Raw genomic sequence first — 23,680 nt, 5'->3', positions numbered from 1 at the left:
GGTTCTCGCACAGGGTCCCATTGCTCGATACAATGGGACGGCCTGGTGTGTTTGACTTATGTATCTTTGGGAGGCAGTAAAGATCTCCAAAGCAAGAGAGTACGTGGGATGGGAGCACGGGGGGTGCTCTGAAGGTCTGGATCAAAGGTCTTGATCAGAATGTTAAGTTGACGGGTGTGTTCTTTGGTGAGATCTGTGGGTAACTGTCTGTAGCTTTCCTCATTGGTCAGTTGTCGGTACACTTCTTTGCAGTAATGTGCCCGCAACATCTCACTTACTGTCCTGACTGGAAACAATACACATCTCTATAATCTATGTCTAATGCTATCTCCACTCACATTGTCTGCACCTTTAAGACTTGATTAGCTGATTAACTGTAAAGACTCGCGTTCTAATCAGTTTTCTGTAAACTGTGTGTGATTTTACATGCCCTGTTTGTGATCAGAACTCCCCACTCACCTGACAAAGGAGCAGCGCTCTGAAAGCTAGCAGCGTTTACTACCAAATAAACCTGTTGGACTTTAACCTGGTGTTATGAGACTTCTTACTGTGTTTACCCCAGTCCAACGCCGGCATCTTCACATTCTGTCAAGAAGCCAATTTTGTATCCATTTAGATACCGCACCCTGGATTCTGTGAGATTTAACTTTATGCAACAACCTACCATGTGGTACCTTGTCAAAGGCCTTGCTGAAGTCCATATAGACAACATCAACTGCACTGCCCTCATCTACCTTCTTGATTACCCCTTCAAAAAACTCAATTAAATTTGTGAGACATGATTTTCCACTCACAAAACTATGCTGACTGTCCCTAATCAGTCCTTGCATCTCTAAATGTCTGTAGGTCCTATCTCTCAAAATACCTTCCAAAAATTTACCTACCACAGATGTGAGGCTCACTGGTCTGTAGTTCCCAGGCTTTTCTCTGCAGCCCTTTTTAAACAAAGGCAAATCATTTGCCACTATCCAATCTTCAGGCACTTCACCTGTGAATATCAATGATTCAAATATCTCAGCTAGGGACCCACAATTTCCTCCCTAGCCTCCCCACAACGTCCTGGGATATACCTCATCAAGTCCCACAGATTTATCTACCCTGATGCGCCTTAAGAGTTCTGGCACCTTCTTCTCGGTAATATGTACACCCCTCAAGACATCAATATTTAATTCCCCAAGTTCCCTAACATTCATGTTTTTCTCAACAGTAAATACTGATGAGAAATATTCATTTAGTATCTCACCCATCTCTTGTGGATCCACATATAGATTACTTTGTTGATCCTTAAGAGGCCGTACTCTCTCCCTTGTTACTCGTTTGCCCTTTATGTATTTATAAAAGCACTTTGGATTCTTCTTTGCCTTATCTGCCAAAACAAATTGGTATCCCCTTTTTACCCTCCTGATTTCTCTCTTAACTCTACTCCTACACCCCCTATAGTCTTCAAGAGATTCATTTGATCCCAGTTGCCTATGCACTTCATGTGCTTCTTTCTTCTTCTTGACCAGGGCCTCAATATCCCAAGTCATCCAGGGTTCCTGACTTCTGCCAGCCTTGCCCTTCACTCTAAGAGGAATGTGTTTACCCTGAGCCCTGGTTAACACACTTTTGAAAGCATGTGTACAGGAGCTTAGTTTTTTTTTGCTTGCTGTTTGTCCATCTCAATATAAGCTGATTGCAGCAGTGCAGTAATACATATGATGTATTCCACAGAGTAAGCTAATTTACCTCAGGGATGTTATGCAGAGATCATAAGTTCCAGGAAAAAGGTCTTGTGGTACAATGGGGAGACTCCCTGCTGCACAACCAGATGCTCAAGTGTAAATCCCACTCCAGGACATTATGGCCAAGGAAGGTGAGTTCGTAGAGCAATCAAACAGTTTGAATATCAACTTGGTTAGCATTGTTGCCTCAGCTCCAGGGACCCACATTCAATTCTGACTTGTGTAGAGATTGCACCTTCTCCTCTTGTCTGCATGTATTTTATCCAGGTGCTCCAGTTTCCTCCCACACTCCCAAAGATGTGTGGGTTAGGTTGATTGCCCCTTAGCATGAGGGGGAATGGCAGGGTAAATACATGGGGTCACAGGGATAGGACTTGGGTGGGATTGTTGTCAGTGCAGGCTCAATGGGTTAAATGGCCTCCTCCTGCACTGTACGGGTTCTATGATTCTATGAATCCTTCCAACATACAGCACGCTGTAAGAACAGAAGGCAACAGCAAACCATTACAGTGCTTTGCTAAGCACAGCCAAGTACCAGGGCATGGTACCTGAAGAGAAATACGTTCCAGACCATCACATCCTGCTGCAGATCTCCTTTCCCTTTGGCAAATACTCCATGGAATGAAAACTTCAGTAACTGAGAGAATAGGGAGAGGACAATGTCTCATTAATGGTTTATTTTAATCATTGAAGGTAAAGACTGGTTACATAGATGTAAAACATTAAATGAATTTCATAAATGCCCCGCAAATCAACACAATCCACTATTTTGAATTCTACATTTGTTTTAAAGTTGATGGTTTGTTGGAATATGGATTTGAAGTACAGACCAATCATATGGTTTCCATTTTCATTGAATTACATAGAAAACACAAATAGGTCATCAGACCCATTGAGTGATTGCTGGTGTTTATATATCACACAACCTTTCCTGTCAATGGAAGCATGTGTACAGAAGCTTAGTTTTTTTTTGCTTGCTGTTGGTCCTTCTCAATGTAAGCAGTGCGGTAATACGCGTGATGTATTCCACAGAGTAAGCTAATTTAGCACAGGGATGTTGTGCAGAGATCATAAGTTCCAGGAAAAAGGTCTTGTGGTACAATGGTAGACTCCCCGCTGCTCAGCCAGATGCTCAAGTGCAAATCCCACTCGAGGACTTTAGGGCCAAGGAAGGTGAGCTCGTAGCACAGTCAAACAGTTTGCTTGATACTTCCTTAAAATTTTGTAGATAAGTTAATATTTTCTGATATGTTAGCTACACTATTCTGAATTCTACAGTTGTTTTAAAGTCGATGGTTTGTTGGAATATGGATTTGAAGTACAGGTCAGTCATATGGTTTCTATTTTCATAGAATTACATAGAAATCACAACACAAATAGGTCATTGACACCCTTTCCTTGACACTTAACAAAAATCTGTATCTTTCAAGCCTGAAGCTCCAATTTTGCTAATGTTCACAGCATTTTGGGATGTCAGAATTCCAAATTTCCACTGTCTCTTCTGAAAAAAAACCCTTGTCCTCCGATAATGAGTTCAGCATATTGACTGACACAATGAATTATAATTCCCTCTTTTAGTCTTTAGTCCAGTACGAAATACAGATCCTTTCTGCAAGCTCCTGCAGAAATAAAGGCAAAATACTGCGGCTGCTGGAATCTGAAACAAGAACAAAAAATACTGGAAAATCTCAGTAGGTCTGACAGCATGTGAGAGAGAACAGAGCCACTGTTTCATCCTGACTCGAAACGTTGGCTCTTCTCTCTCCACAAGTGCTGTTAGACCTGCTGAGATTTTCCAGCATTTTCTGTTTTTGCCCCTGGAGAAATACTTTCTCGCCACAAATTCAAAAGTATATCCCCACTGTGAAATTGGTCCCTGGAACACCTGATTCATGTTTTCAGGAGATAACTTGACATGTTTTAGTAGATTATATTCAAAATACTTTACAACACTTGAGAAATCATCCAAAAAATACCAAATCGCAGCTTTTCAAAAAAGGAAACAGTTCACACTGATGTAGACTAGTGATGCTGGTCTTTAACTGGAGCTTTTTTTTGGAAACAATGCCATTGACATTGGCCAGGGACGCGAGACCAAAGTAGAAGCACAGGTTGGGAACCACCCATACAATTTTTCTGAAAACCTGTGCCTTTAATTTCAGATTCTTCAGGAAGGAAATACATAAGCAGCAAATGAACTTCTTGGAGTAGAACAGTAGGATTATTTTAAAGATGGGCATTAAGGAAAGTAAAGGATATGGAAGTATAACAAGTGAAAAGTTGTCTCACTTTGTTACAGAGACGTACAAGGCAGTAAGCAGACAGCCAAATACAAGTAATTCAATTTTACTGACCAGTTTGTAAGTCTGAAAACTGGACTCTGTAGGTAAGTATTTATTACTTTACACAGAATAAGAAGTGTTTAAGACATTAGTATTTTAACTAAAACTGCTCAAATAAATTTTTGGAGCTCAGCAAAAAGAAAAACATGTTTACGTACAATTAACCAATTCTGCATTTAGTTTAAAACTGTATGTTAAGTTTATTTTCCATTTATCAGCAAGAACTCAATACAATCAAGTTTTAAGAAATATTTATGTACATATTCAAAACTACAAAGACATAAAAATATTCAAATAAGAAATACTATTTCATCCTTTGGACATGGAACTGTCTACATGCACTATTCTGAAAGCATTAGCTTTCTACCCTTCACAACGCCAGCCACACATTCACAAAGTCCCCGTTTCTTTCAGTGTACCACAGAGTTCAAAGGTTCAGCTCTGATATTTCCTAAATCCAACGCAGAATCTGTCTCTTCATCTATTTCACCAATCACCGCCCTATGATACAAGAAGTCAATAGTGATGATGTGTTCAATCTTGTGGCATCAGCTACAACATTCTACTGCGGCTCATCCAGCTAAATGATTGTACAGGTGTGAGACAAGTAACATCCCAGTATGATTTACATAAAATTCTCATATTGTTGACTAGAAACAAAGACAGTAATAAGTCTCACAACACCAGGTTAAAGTCCAACAGGTTTATTTGGCAATAGCTTTCGGAGTCTCAGGTTCCTTCATCAGGTGAGTGAAGACTTGTGTTCACAAACGGGTCATATACAGACACAAACGCAATTTACAAGATAATGGTTGGAATGCGAGTCTCACAGGTAATCAAGTCTTAAAGGTACAGACAATATGATTGGAGAGAGGGCCAGGTACAGATTAAAGGTGTATTGTCTCCAGCCAGGACAGTTAGAGAGATTTTGCAAGCCCAAGCAAGTCGGCGGGGGGGTTATAGATAGTGTGACATGAACCCAAGATCCCAGTGGAGGCCGTCCTCATATTTGCGAAACTTGGCTGTCAGTTTCCGTTCAGCGATTCTGCGTTGTCGTGTGTCGTGAAGGATGCCTTGGAGAACGCTTACTCGAAAATCAGAGACTGAATGCCCGTGACTGCTGAAGTGTTCCCCAACTGGAAGGGAACATTCCTGCCTAGTGACTGTAGAGCAGTGTTCATTCATTCGTTGTCGTTACCTTGGATTCATGTCACACTATCTGTAACCCCCACAATTTACCTGTGCTTGCAGTATCTCACTAACTGTCCTGGCTGGAGACAATAGACATTTCTTTAACCCATTCTTGGCTCTCTCTCCACTTACAATGTCTGTACCTTTAAGACTTGATTACCTGGAAAGACTCACATTCCAACCATTATTTTGTAAATTGAGTTTGTGTCTGTATATGACCTGTTTGTGAACACAAGTCCTTGCTTACCTCATGAAGGAGCCCGAAACTCCGAAAGCTAGTGCCAAATAAACCTGTTGGACTTTAACCTGGTGTTGTGAGACTTCTTACTGTGTTTACCTCAGTCAAATGCCGGCATCTCCACATCATAGAAACAAAGAAGCAGAGAAAAACTCCAACACTAAAGTCAATTATGGTCAATGCATTTTATTTGCTCATTTTATCTTAAAAACCTATGGTAACAATTACTTAATGCAACTTCTACTTTTATTATTGATTAGCATCAGTTTACAAGCTGCAAAGTATTGATGTTCTGTCATTTTGTTGTCTATACTTAACTACTACTTTTTTCCCATCACTTTAAACTAAATTTATCTACTTTCTATCTTAATAAAATTGTAGAAAGCATAAAGGCCAAATCTCTGAACTTTTTTTTTCTTTCATGGGATGTGGATATTGTTGGCTAGGCCAGCACTTTTATTGCCCTAATTGTCCTTGAGAAGGTGATGAATTGCCTTCTTGAACCACTGCAGCCAATAGTGTGCAGATGCTTCCGCAGTGCTGTTCGGGAAGGAATTCCAGGATTGTGATCCAGGAACAGTGATATGGTTCCAAGTCAGGATATTGTGTGTGGCTTAGCGCGGAACTTGCAGGTGGCGGTGTTCCCATGCATCTGCTGCTCTTGTCCTTCTAGGTAATACAAGTCATGGTTTTGAAAGGTGTTCTCAAAGAAGCCTTGGTGAGTTGCTGCAGTGCATCGTGTAGATGATACACATTGCTGCTACTGTGAGTCGGTAGTGGAGGGAGAGGATGTTGAAGGTGATGGACAGGGTGGTAATCAAGAAGGCTGCTTTTGATAAATAGTATATAAAGCTTGATTAGTTTAAAATGTAATGAATGATTCAAAGACAGCAGTTGGTGTATGAAAACTTTTACAGTGGTATATTTTTAAAACTGTACATCATTGGTAGAAGAATCAATGTAATCCACAAACACTTACACATTGTCTCCTCTCACTATGTACAAGCCAAGCACTACTTGTTCCACACCTTGTTGTGAACTAAATACTCGTTCATGACTCTCATCCAGGATTAGGTTGATTGTCTGGTCAAATCCCTTTAATGTTCCCTGTGATAAGAAGCAACTGAAAATTGTTTAGAATTTCATACATTTTTGTGTAAAGGTTAAGTTCCTATTAGTTAAATAACAGTAACCTGTAATTTTGCCAAAATTCTCAGGAGACTTTACAAGGTGCATCATTTATGGCAGCAATAAAACTGAGTCTATAACCCAAATTAAACACATCATGTCATGTAGACACAGCAAAGAGCATAGTGAGAAATAGCTAGGGAGGGGAAAAAGCGTTTCCTGATAGCATCAAGACTTTGAGACAAGCTTGAAAATCCAGTGTGCCCATTTTCCAGCGTATGGATACAGGAATTGATCCGGAATGGATTGGCCTGAAGCCTCAGGCATCATTATCATTAGGCTAATGAGCTGCAGACACCTAGCAGCTGTCCACAAGCAGCATTTGGGTTGGGGGCAATCCAGGGGATGATGAGGGGATGCGAGAGGCAGGCAGAGAGGTATCAGAAGCCAAAACTGGGAGGCAAAAGTTGGTCTCAAAGGATTGGCAACCATGCAAATTACATCAGCAGCCACAAACATTCTCACCGGATTACAGATTAATGTGGAAGTCCGGTGGCACAGTGGTAGCATCCTGGTAGAGATTAGGAACAGCAAAGGGAGGAAGACGCTGGTGGGTGTCGTCTATAGGCCCCCGAATAATGATCTGGAGGTGGGGCGGGCTGTAACGCGCAAATAAGTGCGGCGTGCAGGAATGGGACGGCTGTAGTTATGGGGGATTTCAATCTACGTATAGATTGGTTGACCCATGTTGGACGCGGGGGGCTTGAGGAGCAGTTCTTGGAATGCTGCCGGGATAGTTTCCTGGAACAGTGTGTGTTGGAGCCGACGAGGTAGCGAGCTATCTTGGAGCTGGTGTTATGTAATGAGGCGGGTAGAATTAGGGACCTTGCGGTGAAGGATCCTCTTGGGGAGAGTGATCATTGTATGGTGGAGTTTCTGGTGCAGATGGAGGAGGAGAAAGTGGGTTCCCGGACACGCGTCCTTTGTTTGAACAGAGGGGAGTACAGTAGGATGAGAGAAGGATGAGAGAAGAATTGGCGAATGTGGACTGGGGGAGCGCGTTGGAAGGTAGGTCTGCTGAGGAGCAGTGGAGAATCTTTAAGGAGATCTTTCTTGGTGCTCAGCGGAAATTTATTCTGATGGTCAAAAAGGACAGTAGGAGAAGAGGTAATAAGCCGTGGATAACGAAGGAGGTGAAGGTAAGTGTTAAATTAAAAGCGGAGGCGTTTAGAGTAGCTAAGAGTAGTGGGCGAGAAGAGGATTGGGAGAGGTTTAAATGTCAACAAAGATTGACAAAGAAGTTGATAAAGAAGGGTAGGAGAAACTATGAAGCTGGGCTAGCGCTTAATATGAAAAAGGATAGCAAGAGTTTTTATAAATATATAAAAAGGAAGAGGCTGGCTAGGGTGAACGTTGGTCCCTTAGAGGATGAGAAGGGGGACTTAGTGGTAGGGAATGGGGATATGGCTGAGGTCCTGAATAACTTTTTTGTTTCTGTCTTCACGGAGGAGGACGTGAATAATTTGCCGGGTGTTAGAGATGGAAAGGTGGTAGGACTGGAGGGTCTTAATGACATTACTGTTACGAGAGAGGCGGTGCTCGACAGACTGGAGGGGCTGATTGTGGACAAGTCCCCAGGACCGGATGGAATGCATCCGAGGGTTCTGAAAGAAATGGCGGACGTGATAGTGAATGCCTTGGTGGTTATTTTCCAGACGTCGCTGGATTCCAGGGAAGTGCCGGAGGATTGGAAAACAGCTAATGTTACGCCGTTGTTTAAGAAGGGTGCCAGGCATAAGGCAGGGAATTATAGGCCGGTTAGTTTAACGGCTGTTGTAGGTAAAATGTTAGAATCCGTCATCAAGGAGGAAATAGCGAGGTATCTTGAGAGGAATTGCTTGATAGAGCAGATGCAGCACGGTTTCGTTAAAGGGAAGTCGTGTCTGACAAATTTACTGGAGTTCTATGAGGATGTGTCTAGGGCGGTGGATAGAGGACAGCCGCTGCATGTGGTCTTTCTTGATTTTCAGAAGGCGTTTGACAAGGTACCTCACAAGAGGTTATTGCAGAAGGTCAGGGGACATGGAGTTGGGGGTAGGGTGTTAGCGTGGATAGAGGATTGGCTGTCAAATAGGAGGCAGAGAGTGGGGGTCAATGGGTGCTATTCGGATTGGCGGATGGTGACTAGTGGAGTGCCCCAGGGGTCGGTGCTGGGGCCTCAGCTATTTACCATTTATATAGATGATCTGGAGGAGGGAACCGAGTGTAGGGTGTCGAAATTTGCTGATGACACCAAGATTGGTGGAACGGCAAATTGTGCGGAGGGTGTGGAGAGTCTGCAGAAGGATCTAGATAGGCTGGGCGAATGGGCCAGGAAATGGCAAATGGAATTTAATGTTGGCAAGTGTGAGGTGGTCCACTTTGGTAGGAATAATGGTAGGAAGGATTATTACTTACGTGGCGAAAAACTGCAGCAGGCGACGGTGCAGAGGGACCTCGGGGTCCTTGCGCATGAGTCGCAAAAACCCAGCTTGCAGGTGCAGCAGGTGGTCAGGAAGGCAAATGGGATGCTGGCCTTCACAGCGAGGGGGATTGAATATAAAAGTAGGGAGGTCTTGCTGCGGCTGTGTAGGGCATTGATGAGGCCGCAGCTGGAGTAGTGTGTGCAGTTTTGGGCGCCGTACTTACGCAAGGATATTTTGGCCTTGGAGGGAGTGCAGAGGAGGTTTACTAGGCTGATACCGGAGTTGAGGGGGTTGAGCTATGAGGAGAGGCTGAATAAACTAGGCTTGTACTCGTTAGAGTTTAGAAGAATGAGGGGGGATCTCACTGAGACGTATAAGATGATGAATGGGATGGATAGGATAGAGGTGGAGAGACTCTTCCCGCTCAGAAAGGATAGTAGGACTAGGGGGCACAGCCTCAAGATAAAGGGGGGGCGGTTTAGAACGGAGTTGAGGAGGAACTTCTTCACTCAAAGGGTGGTGAATCTCTGGAATTCTCTGCCCGTTGAAGTGGTTTACCTCACTAAATATTTTTAAGACGCGGGTTAACGGGTTTTTGATAAGAGAGGGGATTAAGGGTTATGGGGAGAGGGCGGGAATGTGGAACTGAGCCACAACAGTTCAGCCATGATCTTATTGAATGGCGGGGCAGGCTCGAAGGGCTAGATGGCCTACTCCTGCTCCTATTTATGTTCTTAGAAGCTGAGTTTGAGTCCCACCCCAGGATTTGATGTTCATACTATAGTCCAATAAGTTGAGCTGCAAACAGCAAATCCTTCCAACATGCCATTGGCTACTGGTAAGACTGGGAGAGACTCCAGGTCAGCCATGCTTGATGTGGAGTGGCACCCTCAAGCAATAAGCATCTTCCAGGAATAACTAGCTAAGGAAACAGACAAAAGTCTGCCTTAGTGCACCACTAGGTGCAGGAAGAGAATTGGAATTGGATAGGTTGATCTAGATTAATGAATTAAATTTCAACTAAACTAACTACCCAATATAAAAGCAAATTTACATCAGTGCTAAATTAATTTACCTCTATAATTCTAAAATACTCTGGAACCATGCTGTTAATGGGAGATAAGACCATGATAATTAAGGTAGGCAAGGTCTTATTTTTTAATTTTTTAATCAAGAAAATGTAGAGACAACAAATTAAGGCAATAGCCTTTTTTTAATGCCCAGGAATATACTAAGCTGGGAAAAATAAGATACTTCCTCATCTAACAACCAGTACGTGGCTCTCATTAATGCTTAGTTATCAGATGTTATTTCAGAGGCTTTTCTTAATTCACAAAGTTTTATACAACAAGAGGCCATTTGACCTGATTTATCTCTACCAGCTAAGACAGTTATTTGTTTATTCTCATGCAGAGTGAAAAAATAGGATTAGAATGCGAACAAGATGTTGGTTTAAGTGACAAAGAAGAGAGCAGATATGGCCTTATCTGTGATTGACACAATCACAGCAAGCTCCTGCAAGATGGAAAGGGCGAGAGAGTGGCCGTGAATATGTACTCCACCTGCCCCCATGCCCCCTCCCCAAACGCACACATAAGAAAGAAACACAGAACACCCCATCCAAAATAAAAATTCTCAGTAGCAAGTATAAATAAAATTCGCTCATATCTATCCATTAACTATTGGTATATAGGTGTGGGAAGAGTCTCCTTTTTTTTAAACTTCTGCATTGGCTGTACTTCCTCACCTCATCCTCCAAGCCAGTGGACCAATTTGCCAATCAGCATGGGTGAGCACCACGAGTGGATGGCAATGTCTTCAACAATCCTTCATAGTGTTGATATTGGCCTGGAAATGCTTTACAGCATAATAGCTTCAAACAAATTTGTGAGCCACTTTTGTGTTCCAGATTTAAACATGGTACCGGTTTTACACACAGCACCAGAGGTTGTAGCCTCTTTCATAGTCTACTGGTTCATTGAAGTCTTACTTACAAACTGTGATTACGTTAAGCTAAAACAACAAGATAATTTTTACTTTTCCACCAGAATAACCAAGATTTAGACTTCATTGGTAAGATGTTCAAAATGAAAGTTAACTCACCACAATCATTCTTCCATCTGCTGTAACAACTGCAACGGTACCTGAAGACTCAAGTTAAGGTATCATATTGACTTTTACCTCTCCTGCTTAATCAATATTTTCACCGTCTCAAGGGCAATTAGCAATGGGCAACAAATGCTAGTCTTGCGAGGACACACTCATCCCACAAAGGAATCAAAACAAAACATAGGCGAAGGTCAATTTGCATAGTTTTGCTAATATCCAGCATTACCTCTAATGTTTTTATATTGCCTGACAACTACACGAACTTTACATTCGGAAGATTCAACCAAAAATTCCAGGTTTCACCACCACCCTCCTAACCACAACCCCATCTTCCAGCCATCCGGTGAACCAAAATACCAGACAAACTCAATGCTGGATTCAAACCTGAACTTCAAGTCCCATTTCCAATCTGTTGCCAAGGTAACTGAATGCCGCATCCATGATATAATTCACCTCTACTCTTTATTTTACGCTGACCGCAATTGAAATCCTCATTCAAGCTTTTGTTACCTCTGGATTCAATTTCTCCAATGTTGTCCCATCGGTTTCTACCCTTCAACATCAATCTATCCAAACCTCCCCCACCAAGATCCCAAGAGAATGTTTTATCATTCTCATGTCAGTCAGCATTCAATGGCTTTTTGTCCAACCCACTGGAAGCAAAATCCTTATCCTCAGCCCTGTGTACATCCACGGCCTCCCCCACTCCATGCATCCAATATTCCTCCTACTTTGACCTCTTGTACACACACTCAGCGATCTCTCTGCTACTCTTGACTGCCTACTCTCTGTCTTTGCAACCCTTAAACCTATCTTAAGTATAATTTTCATCCTATCTAATTCTTACACCATTGTTTTAGGTCATTTGTCAGATGCATCGGGACATTTTCTAAGTTAAAGATATCAAAGAGCTGCAAATTGTTATATCGGGTGGCTGTTTTTGGGTCATTACAACAAAATGGGAATCAAACACAAATGCTCTTTTGACTAAACGTATTTCGAAAAACAATCAACAAACTTCACCAGCTTTCGGGGCTCTGCCCCTTCGTCAGGTGAGTAGAGAGTTCTGATCACAAACAGGGTTCAGAACTCTCTATTCACCTGACAAAGGGGCAGAGCCCCAAAAGCTTGCAACGTTTACTATCCAAATAAACCTGTTGTACTTTGTACAGGTGTTGTGAGACTTCTTACTGTGTTTACCCCAGTCCAATGCTGGCATCTCCACATCATGAGTAAGATCACAGTCAATTTTTGATTTCAGCTATACTTTCCTGCCCGATCTCCCTTTCTAAAGATTACCTTAAAACCAAATATCCATTGTTTTAGATTTAATTTACTCAATGAGCAAACATCTCTGTTATAGAGAATATCAAGTTTCACAACTTTTGAGTGAGGAATTTGTCATCTCAGTCCTAAATTGTTAAATCCCTTATTCTGAGGCTGTGTTCCCTAGTTCAATTTCCCTGATTGAGAAGTCTTGAACTAGGTTGGACAGGTTGTTTTTCCCTGATTGAGAACAACCTGTCAAACCCATTCAAACCTTATGCTTCAATGAGATTATCACCCATTTTTCGAAATTCTAGGACATACAGGCCGAGTCAATTGAATCTCTCCACGTAGGACAATCCCATCATCCCAGACCCACTAATCAGTCTGGTCAACTTCTGTCTGCACTCTCTCCAAGTTGAGTATATTCCTACTTAAAGAGATCAAAATCCATACTCCAGCTACAGTCTTATCAGAGTTCTGTACAATTGGAACAAGACTCCTTTGCTCCTACAGATAAAATTTACATTAACAATGTGCAAGTACAAACATTTTTACTCAGTATTCACCAGAACAACTAGATAGCAAATGCCTCTGTATCCAACTGCAATCTAGTAATATTCTTTTGATTAAAAAAAACTTTCAAGGTGTTAAAGGAATCTATTGTAGAGTTTATGGATAAAATTGCCAACGATTATCCATGATTGCCAGGTACAAATAAAGTTACATGAAGCAGATCATTCCTCAGCTTAGTGTAGGGGTCAGATAGTTAGCAAGCCCCCATATATTTCCAGGATCCTCTATATATATCCCTGAGACCCCTCACATATATCCCTGAGACCCCTCACATATATCCCTGAGACCCCTCACATATATCCAAGACCCCCATATATATCCTTGAGACCCCCATATATATATCCCTGAGACCCCCATATATATCCCTGAGACCCCCATATATACATCCCTGAGACCCCCATATATACATCCCTGAGACCCCCATATATACATCCCTGAGACCCCCATATATATATCCCTGAGACCCCCATATATATATATCCCTGAGACCCCCATATATATATCCCTGAGACCCCCATATATATATCCCTGAGACCCCCATATATATCCCTGAGACCCCCATATATATACCCAAGACCTCCACATATATCCGAGACCCCTCACATATATCCCCGGGACCCTCATGTATATCCCCAAGACCCCCACATTTATATCCCTGAGACCCCTCACATATATCCCCGAGACCCTCATGTATAGCCCCGAGGCCCCCATATATATATATCCCTGACCCCCATATACATACCCAAGACCTCCATATATATCCCTATATTTTTTATATATCCCTGAGACCCCTATACATATCCCCTAGACCCCCGATATATACCCGTCAGTTCCCCATATATATCCTCGAGACCCCTCATATATATCCCTGAGATCCCCAGATATATCCCTGACATCTCCTCATCATATACATATATAGCTCCACAATTCCCATCCCCCTCCCCCAATTCTGCACATATATCCGAGAGCCCGGTCTCTCCATCTTCCCGGGCCGATGCCGGCTGCAGGATACGGTTGATGTAAGTCTCCAAGGCCGAGGTCATATTGCTGCCGAGCGGCGACTCCAGCCGGAAATTCCCGCTCTCAGCGCCAGGCCTGCTGGGTAAACACCCGAATAGCCGAGCGCCCGAAGACCCGTGTCCGAGCAGCCCCGAGTGCCCGAAGACCCGAGTGTCCGAGCAACCCCGAACACCCGAGCAGCCCCGAGTGCCCGAACACCCGAGCGCCCGAGCAGCCCCGAGCCCCAGCAACGGAAGACCGAGAGTAGGAGCCAGTGCCTGACTTTTCTGGATCCTTCCACAGAGAATCAACCTGCTGAGGTGGGAACAGCCCTGTTAGCATCTCAGAGTGAACAGAGGAATGATAGGGTCGTACCAAGATCTTTTAAAGCTTAATTATTAGTGTCACAAGTAGGTTTACATTGACACTGCAGTTAAGTTACTGTGAAAATCCTCTTGTTGCCACTCCCCGGCGCCTGTTCGGGTACACTGAGTGAATTTAGCATGGCCAATTCACCTAACCAACATGTCTTTTGGACTTTCGGAGGAAACCGGAGCACCCGGAGGAGACCCACGCAGACGCAGGGAGAACGTGCAGAGTCCACATAGACAGTGACCCAAGCTGGGAATCGAATCTGGATCCGTGGCACTCTGAGGCAGCAGTGCTAACCACTGAGTGCTGAGGAAAGAAACCCATGACCTATTCACCTTCTGACCTGCTGCACTTGATGGGCTACAGTTACATTTATACGGTGCATAAAACATGCTGTAGAATTGCTGAGTCTCAATGACTGGCCACCAAGGATTCATAAACTGCAATTTATTAAGTATTCTGAGCTTCTACCCTGCCCGTCGTCCTGGGAGAACTCCCCCACTTCCATCATGTGGCCCTTTAATTCACCCCAATCCACATCTCCCCCATTTAAGTGGGAAAAAAACCAGTGGTACTGAGATGTAACAGTGTACGTGAACAGATATTTTGTGCAGAACATTTTATGACATACAGATTGAACAATTATTATTGAAAAATTATTTACGGAGGGTTTGATCTTACCAGCCATTCATGCCACACTCCTGCTGCAACGAGGTCAGAGAATTTGGCGCCCAGCCAAATCTCTGTTCATTGCAATGGGATAGAAAATCCCACCAGCGCAAACGACCATAACATTCCGGCCATAGGGTGAAGTAGGGATTAAGCTGATGGATAGTCCATTGTGTCTCCTGCCTGTCGTTTTGTTGTTTAAAGAAGAAAAGATGAAGGGTAGTTGTAGACTAGTTTGTTACGTAGTCCTGGAACCTTTAGTTTGATGATTTGCCCAGAGTATGTGATTATGCCAGTTGGCTGTGCTGTAGATGTTCTTAGGCTGGTGTCTCAGTATGGACAACCTGGGACGTCCCTTTGGTGTACCCAGTGGGTATAGGTCTTGCTGTGTAGGCCTCTGGAGGAGCTTCCATTTTAAATGAAGCAAATTGTGCCCCAGCCTTAGACATGTTTGTAGGCTGGATGGCTGGGGGAATACTGTGGCATGAGCTGGTTCCGATACCTGTAATAGGTGATGCCAGTTTCATACATGGTGGGCACCATTCAAGGCTACCGCATAACAGTTCAGCTGCAAGGTATGGTTATGTACCACCACCAACTTGTGTGTGTGGTCTGGATCCTTACCATTTGACCAGGTATGAGAGGGCGAAGTCTGTGGGCTTTTTAATAGTAATACCTCTTCCCCCATTATCGGCATTCCACGAGAGAACCACTGACATTGGTTTCGGGTTTGGACTGCAAAAATAGCCTCAGCAGTAGGAATTCCCTGGTGCACTTGAAGAATATTCACTGTGCTGACAAGGGCAAAACCTGTGTTGGTATGTTTCAGAGACTGAGTGCAGCAGAGTAATCTGCGTGATCCCGGGCATATTGCACCAGAAGATGCTTAGCTGAACATACTACTCGTTCCACCAGGCTATTGGACTGTGGGTATAGGAGATTGCTTGTGATGTGTTCAAAGTCCCAAGTGTGTGCAAAGTTTCTAAATTCACTGGAGATGAATTGGTGAGTGTAGTCTGTCATGAGTCCCTGGAGGACACCGTATGTGGCGGTCTGTTGAGCTTGATTATGACTGTGTTACTCATCATGTTTAGCAGGTAGTCAAGTTCAAAGTACCCGGAATACAAGTTGACTAAGACCTAATGTTATTTACCATTCCATTCAAAGATGTCACTTGGGAGAGTCATATGATGTAAAGGCAGGAACAGCTGCACTCTCATGAGCTCTGGTGCTACTTCTAATTTTTTTTATGATTATGCTTAACCTAAAATTAAACAAAGAAATAACTGATGCATGTAAAAATGGTACGGCAATTATCATGGGGGATTTTAATCTACATGTTGATTGGTCAAACCAGGTCAATCAAGGCAGCCTTGGAGAGGAGTTCATAGAATGTATCCACTATAGTTTCGTCAAACAGTATGTAGTGGAACCTACGAGGGAGCAAGCTATCCTAGATCTGGTCCTGTGTAATGAGAGAAATAATTAATGATCTCACAGTTAGGGATCTTCTTGGAAGAAGCGATCACATTATTTAGAATACAGATGAAGCATGTGAAGGTAAAATCCACTACCAGTGTCTTGTGCTGAAACAAAGGAGACTGCAATGGGAAAATGGATAATCAGCCGTGGATATCTAAGGAAATAAAGGTGGGTATCAAATTGAAAGAAAATGCTTACAGAGTGACAAAGATAGTGGGAAATTAGAGGATTGGAAAATCTTTAACAGTCAACAGAAAGCCATGAGAAAGCTATAAAGAAAGGTAAGATAGATTAGGAGTGTAAACTAGCTTAGAATGTAAAAGCAGGTAACAAAGGTTTCTATAAATATCTAAAATGAAAAAGAGTGACTAAGGTAAACATTAGTCCTTTAGAGGATGAGAAGGGAGATTTAAAAATGGGAAATGAGAAAATGACCGAGATATTGAACAGGTATTTTGTGTTGGTCTTCACACTGGAAGACAAATAATTGATGACAAGGAGGCAATAGTAGGTGAGGACCTAGAAACTATCATTATCACGAAACAGATAGTGTTGGGCAAGCAAATGAGACTAAAGGTGGACAGGTCACCTGATCCTGATGGAATGCATCCCAGGGTACCAAAAGAGACGGTGGGGGAAATAGCAAATGCACTAGTGGTAATTTACCAAAATTCGCTGGATTCTGGGGTGATTCCGGCAGATTGGAAAACAGCAAGTGTGGCACCACTGTTTAAAAAAGGAGGTAGACAAAAGGTGGGTAACTATAGGCTGGTTAGCTTAACTTCTGTAGTGTGGAAAATGCTTGAATTTATCATCAAGGATGAAATAGTGAGACATCTGGATAGAAATTGTCCCATTGGGTAGACACAGCATGGGTTCATGAAAGGCAGGTCATGTTTAACTAATTTACTGGAATTCTTTTGAAGACAGTACAAGCATAGTGGACAATGGGGAACCTATGGATGTGATTTATCTGGATTTCCAGAAGGCATTTGACAAGTTAGTTTACACTCCTAATCAATCTTACTTTATAGCTTTTTTGTGGCTTTTTGTTGACCATTAAAGATTTCCCAGTCCTCGCAGCTGCTACGTAAGATAAACATGTATGGGTTACGGGTAACATTAGCATGGATCAAGGATTGGTTAACTAACAGAAAGCAAAGAGTGGGAATAAACGGTGTTTTTCTGATTGGCAATCAGTGACTAGTGCCTCAGGGATCAGTGTTGGGACCACAATTGTTTACAATTTAAATAAATGATTTGGAGCTGAGGGACCAATTGTAGTGTGTCAAAGTTTGCAGATTGACACTAAGATGAGTGGTTGTGCCAAGGGTGCAGAGAACACTGAAAGTCTACAGATAGTTTAAGTGAGTGGGCAAGGGTCTGGCAGATGGAGTGCAATGTTGGTAGGTGTGACGTCATCCATTTTGAGAGGAATAACAGCAAAATAGATTATTATTTAAATGGTAAAAAATTGCAGCATGCTGCTATGCAGAGGGACTTGGGTGTCCTTGTGCATGAATCGCAAAAAGTTGGTTTGTACATATAGCAGGTAATTCAGAAGGCAAATGAAATGTTGTCCTTCATTACTAGAGGGATGGAGTTGAAAAACAGGGGGGTTATGTTGCTGCTGCATAAGGTACTGGTGAGGCCACACCTGGAATACTGTGTACCAAAACAAGTAGGATGTTTTGGTATCCTACTTGAGGAAGGATATACTGGCACTGGAGAAGGTGCAGAGGACATTCACTTGGTTGATTCCAGAGTTGAGAGAGTTGGCTTATGAGGAGAGACTGAGTAGACTGAGACTATACTCATTGGAACTTAGAAGATTGAGGGGGGATCTTATAGAAACGTATAAAATTATGAAGGGAATAGATAAGATAGAAGCAGAGAAGTTGTTTCCACTGGCAGGTGAAACTAGAACTAGGGGCACGGCCTCAAAATAAGGGGCAGCACATTCAGGACTGAGTTGAAGAGGAACTTCTTCACCCAAAAGGCTGTGAATCTGTGGAATTTCTGTCCAGTGAAGCAATTGAGGCTACCTCGTTGAATGTTTTTAAGGCAAAGATAGACAGATTTTTGACCAGTAAAGGAATTAAGGGTTATGGTGAGCGGGTGGGTAAGTAGAGCTAAGTCCACGAGAAGATCAGCAATGATCTTATTGAATGACGGAACAGGCTCGAGTGGTCAGATAGCCTACTCCTGCTCCTAGTTCTTATGTTCTTATCTAACCATGTTAGGTTGGTCTTCCATTTTGGCTGTGTGAGTAATGGCGATGGTCACTTGATTACTTGGTTTGTGGAATGAATGTTGGACATTTTATCTGGTTATTAGGGTTTCTCTGATGTGGAGAAATGGGTTGAATTGTGTTGATAAGGGGGCCTGAATGGCACATCTGGGGTACCTAGAGAAACGGAGGGTTTGCTTTGTTCAGTGTGTAAGAGTGATGTAAATATGCTTGATTTCTTTGCCTTTATTCTAGTGTGCTGTTGACAGGTTAGGGCAGTGGTGGCTGTGTAGAGTCAGGTGGAGGCTATGTTGGATGGGGAAGTAGATGGACCTCCGCCAAGACGTCTCCTTTTGGGAGTTTTTTGTCTGCTCTGTCTCCTAAGAGTTCCGCTCTATCTCCTGCTTGGTTCCATGTTGGCTGCAAGACCTGAGTTCAAGTCTGAATGCTTCTGTTCAGCATTGTTGGAGTCTGTCTTCGGTTAGAGATTAGGCTGCTTGGAGGAGAAGGTCGCCTCCTCCAAATGGTCTGAAATGGAGATTTCAGTCTGTTCATTCTCTCTAGTTTGGATTTCCCTGGGAGGGCAATATCTTGTTCCTTGTAAGGATTATACTATTCTGTTCACAGTATTCTTCCTGAGAATGTGTATGTGGAAAAACTGCATGTGGCACCCATTGGATAATGCTGATGCTCCTCTCTCTTTGGTGTTTCCTTTCTTTAACCAGATAGGTGGGGTGTTGATTTGGGAATTTGTCGTATCTTCTGGTCAATGTAAAATAAAACTTTTGATAAAAACATCTTTAAAAAAAAATGTCAGCTGCTATGAATGACCATGGGAGGCCCGGGACCTCATACAGGACAGCAGTTCTGTTGCTTGATGCATCTTGAGTGCATTGCATGGTGCACATCTGGAGACTTCCATTTCCATGGCAGCATACGTGAAGAGCCTGTATAGTGATTGCTTGGCCTTGTATCTAGTTTCTTCCGATCCTGGATGCCCTTGCTGAAGTTGTTGAGTGTGGTACTGCTGAAGAGAACTGGGGATGATGAGTTGTTGGCCATGTAGTGTGAGGCGGTGTTGGCAATATCCCTGTTCTTTGTAAGGATTATGCTGTTCTGTTCCTGGTATCCTTCCTATGAAAGTGTATGTGGAAAAACTGCATTTTGTATCTATTAGATAATGCTGAAGCTCCTCTCCCTCTTGGTGCTTCCTTTCTTTAGCCAGATAGGTGGGGTGTTTATTTAGGCTCTGATTTGTTGTAGTTGATCCAAGAGCATTTTGCTTATCTTGTTGGGAGGAGGAGGGTCATATCTCTCGCTCACATACGTTGCCGGCGTTGGACTGGGGTAGGCACAGTAAGTAGTCTCACAACACCAGGTTAAAGTCCAACAGGTTTATTTGGTAGCATGAGCTTTCGGAACATTGCCCCTTCACTCACCGGATGAAGGGATAATGCTCCAAAAGCTTGGGCTATGAAATAAACCTGTTGGACGTTAACCTGGTGTTGTGCAACTACTTACTGGCATACTTTGTTGATGGACATCTTGACAATTCTTCTTGTCAGTTGGATCATCCTTGATGGAATGTGGTTTAAGTTCTTCATGATGGGGAGCTTGATTAGTGCCTTTGATCTGGTTCAGTTATTCATCTCTGAGAAGAAGAATGTGCAGAGCTGGTGAGAAAACTCCCTTGAAGACTCAAGCCATCCCCTCATGATGATATTTGCAATTGTTTACAAGTGATGTCCGCTTCTAGGGTATCTTTGAGTTTCTGGGTGCTAGGAGAGGACATCACATCTATGGTCATGATGTCTACGTCCTCCGCATGATCTGTAGTGGGTAGGAAAGCTTTGAAAAGGATGGTACAGCTTCTCATCATATTTGTGGATGACATTGAGATTGTAGCATTTTAGCTTTAGCATCATCTGCTACAGTCGTGCAGATGCAGTGTGAAGAGGCTTTTTTAGGGTAGTTATGAGTAGCTGAGGATCAGTTTCAACAGTTGCAAGACAACAATAAATGAAGTCATGAAATTTCTGGCAGGCGAAGATTAGAGTGAGGAGTTCCTTTTTGATCTGTGCATAATGAGTATCAGTGTCAGTGAGGGCTCTTGATGCAAAGACTATTAATTTGCCATTCTGGACGCAGACTGCACCATGTCAGTGCTGGGAACATCTGGTGATAAAAATATGGGTACTTGAATGTCAAAACATTGTAGTACTGTTGGGGCTGTGAGTACTTGTTTGAATCTGTTGAAGAATGTGTGGTCATGCCAATACTATTCACATTCTGGTGGAGAAGTTGATAAAGAGGTCCAGTGGCCTCACTATAACATGGGATAAACTTAAGAAGAGTTTGTCATGCCAAGAAAGAGTTGTTGGGCAAGCTTGTCCACAGGAATATCCACCTGCCGTAGAGCCATTGTCTTCTCTGGATTGGACACTGCACCATCGGCTGTGAGCAAGTGACCCATGTAGGGAACCTGGTTGACCCTGTACCTGCATTTGGCAGGGTAGAGCTTCAGCTGTATTGTCCTGAATCTGTCGAGGACAAGAAAAAGATGTGTATCATACTCTTGCACAGGACGACCCCGGACCAGGGTGTCATTGACTACAATTTTGCAGGGTTGGCCTTCAAAAGATTGCCCCATGCACCACTGGAAGACCTCATTGCCAGTGCAGAGCCCATCAGGCATATGAAGAAAACAATATTTGCCTCTTGGAGACATGAATGTGGTAAGTTTCAAGGACATCTAGTAGGATTTTCTAGAACCCACATTTCACATTCAGGATGCTGGAAACCTTGGCATTTGGCATGTCTGATATCACCTGTTACATTACCTTCATAGGGTGATGAGGTCTGAGCAGCACCTTGTTTAACTACTCAGGGTCAATGCAAATCATGACCATGCCATCTTTCTTTACTATAGCCACCATTGCTGAAATCCATTCGGTGATGTCATTTGTAGGAGTTATGGCACACAGAGCCCGATTTTACCATCAAGTTATGCCCATTTTCAGGCACAAAAACTTGGTAAAGTCGGCGTGAAGCAAGTAGCATAATCCGCGCCTGCCTCCGCGCCCATCCCCCCCTTTACCATTGGCTGAAAATGGTCACAGTCAGCACTGCACCTTTAACGGGCACAACGGCAGTTTAAATGTACCTGCATGCATTTAAATTGACTTAATGAGCTGGACGCCAAACTTAACGGCACTTCCCCCTTTGCCATCGTGTTCACCCGTCCAGATTCAGCGCGAAACAGACATGGTCCACAAAGGTCTGATTCGGGCGTTCCACTTGTGAGGAGGTAAGTTCAGAACTTCAAGTCGCTGGTGGTGTTGGAGGGGGGTAGGTCAGATGGCTCTCTGATGGGGGGGCAGGAGGCGGGTTAGATGGCTCTCTCGGGGGGAGACAGGTGGGTCAGATGGCTCTCTGGTGGCAGGGGGAAATGGGTCAGATGGCTCTATGGTGAGGGGAAAGGTGGGTCAGATGGCTCTGGTGGGGAGGGCAGGGCCAGGGGACGTCCGCAGCCACTCTGCATGCGATCGGTGGAGGGCAGGAGGGGCGGGAGGCCGCAATCGATCTGGGTAGTGGGGGGGATGGGGGATAAGGGGATCACTTATGTTGCAGGAGTGGGGCAGTGTCTGTGGGGACCAGGGGGAGGCATTATCTGGCCCAGCAGCGATGTGGCAGGGGAGCGTTTTTTTATTTCTCTTATTGCGCATGCGCAGTTGAAGGCTCGATTGGAGCTACAGCGCTTTGGGTGCGATAAGCCCTGCCTACAGGCTTCTGCAGCACGATTCAGAATCGCTGCTATATTTTCATGCAGAGTGCGTATGGGGGCGCCTGAGAATGCATCTAAAAGTCAGATCTGAAACACACCCACTTTCAAGTCTGCCCAGCATTTAGAATTAAAATGGGAAAATACGGCCCCAGTGTTATCATCTAATGCAGCTCATTGACTACTTCCTGCTTCATGACTATCGGTGCTCTTCTCGGAACACAAACCATTGGTGGTACCGAGTCACCGACTCTCATGTCATATATTGGTAGGTTAACCAATGCCGTCACGGTTGAAGAGGTCGTTATATCATTTCTGAGGTCTAATGTTGCAGAGAATGTATCTCTGGACTAAGTTGGATTAGTTCTGATGTAATACTGTCCCGAAGACCTAATAGTGGCAAATGTTCTAGTCGACCTTATGAAACTTGAAGCTGCCCCGTGTGCAATGCGGAGTGGCCTCACTTTCAGCATGGATAATTTGTCTTTCATAGGCCGCGAGGTCCGCCTAGGTATTGAAGTACAGTACTGCGTATGGGTCTAGTATCTGCAGAAGTTGGCTGGGCAATATGTTGCATTTTACTCCAAAGTCAATCTTTACCTTCAGTCTCGCGTTGCTGTAAACATGCCTGGGTTGGTGAAGATGTCACCTTTTTCTGTGATAGTGTTAGTACTCTCACAGTAAAATGTTGTTGGAGGCTTACTGGTTTGGTTCTTCTGGCTGAGCTCCAGTTTGTTCACCTTGCTGATGCTCCTAACCTACTGGCTGCAGTGTGGCAGGTGGCAGAGGAAGGCTGCTGTGGTTATGATCTACAACATTTTTGCAAAATTATTTCACTTTCCACATTTATTGCATCATCTACCATACGCTAAATATGCTGTTCTGTTCTGAGGATGATGGCCACCGCAGTTGGTCCTCTACTGCAAAACTTCTATTTCCTGTCTGAACTCCTTGCTCCTTTTTTCAGACTGCTTAGTGTGCAGATGTTAATGGCTGTTTGTAGTGTTAAATCTTTCTCTACAGCAGCTGCTTGCAGACAAGATCACGATGGACTCTGCAGACTATTCGATCCTTGACTCACTCATTAATAAGAGTGCCAAACACATAT

At 43.5% G+C, this 23,680-nt stretch overlaps 1 protein-coding gene across 1 annotated transcript; it reads right to left on the bottom strand.

The window, feature by feature from the left end:
- Positions 1 to 2,388: 2,388 nt before the first annotated feature.
- On the bottom strand, positions 2,389 to 14,147 carry lsm8 (LSM8 homolog, U6 small nuclear RNA associated). Its single transcript, XM_080191102.1, has 4 exons — positions 14,052 to 14,147; positions 11,192 to 11,232; positions 6,475 to 6,602; positions 2,389 to 4,567 (listed from the first exon to the last, which is right to left on the bottom strand). The coding sequence occupies exons 1-4, from the start codon at positions 14,080 to 14,082 to the stop codon at positions 4,477 to 4,479; spliced, it is 291 nt and encodes a 96-aa protein (XP_080047228.1). The 5' UTR covers positions 14,083 to 14,147; the 3' UTR covers positions 2,389 to 4,476.
- Between the last annotated feature and the right edge of the window lie 9,533 nt (positions 14,148 to 23,680).

The sequence above is a fragment of the Carcharhinus amblyrhynchos genome, chromosome 6 (assembly GCF_965287045.1).
Source record: "Carcharhinus amblyrhynchos chromosome 6, sCarAmb.v2.hapA, whole genome shotgun sequence".
NCBI lineage: Eukaryota > Metazoa > Chordata > Chondrichthyes > Carcharhiniformes > Carcharhinidae > Carcharhinus > Carcharhinus amblyrhynchos.
This window is presented reverse-complemented; position numbering and strand designations above follow the sequence as displayed.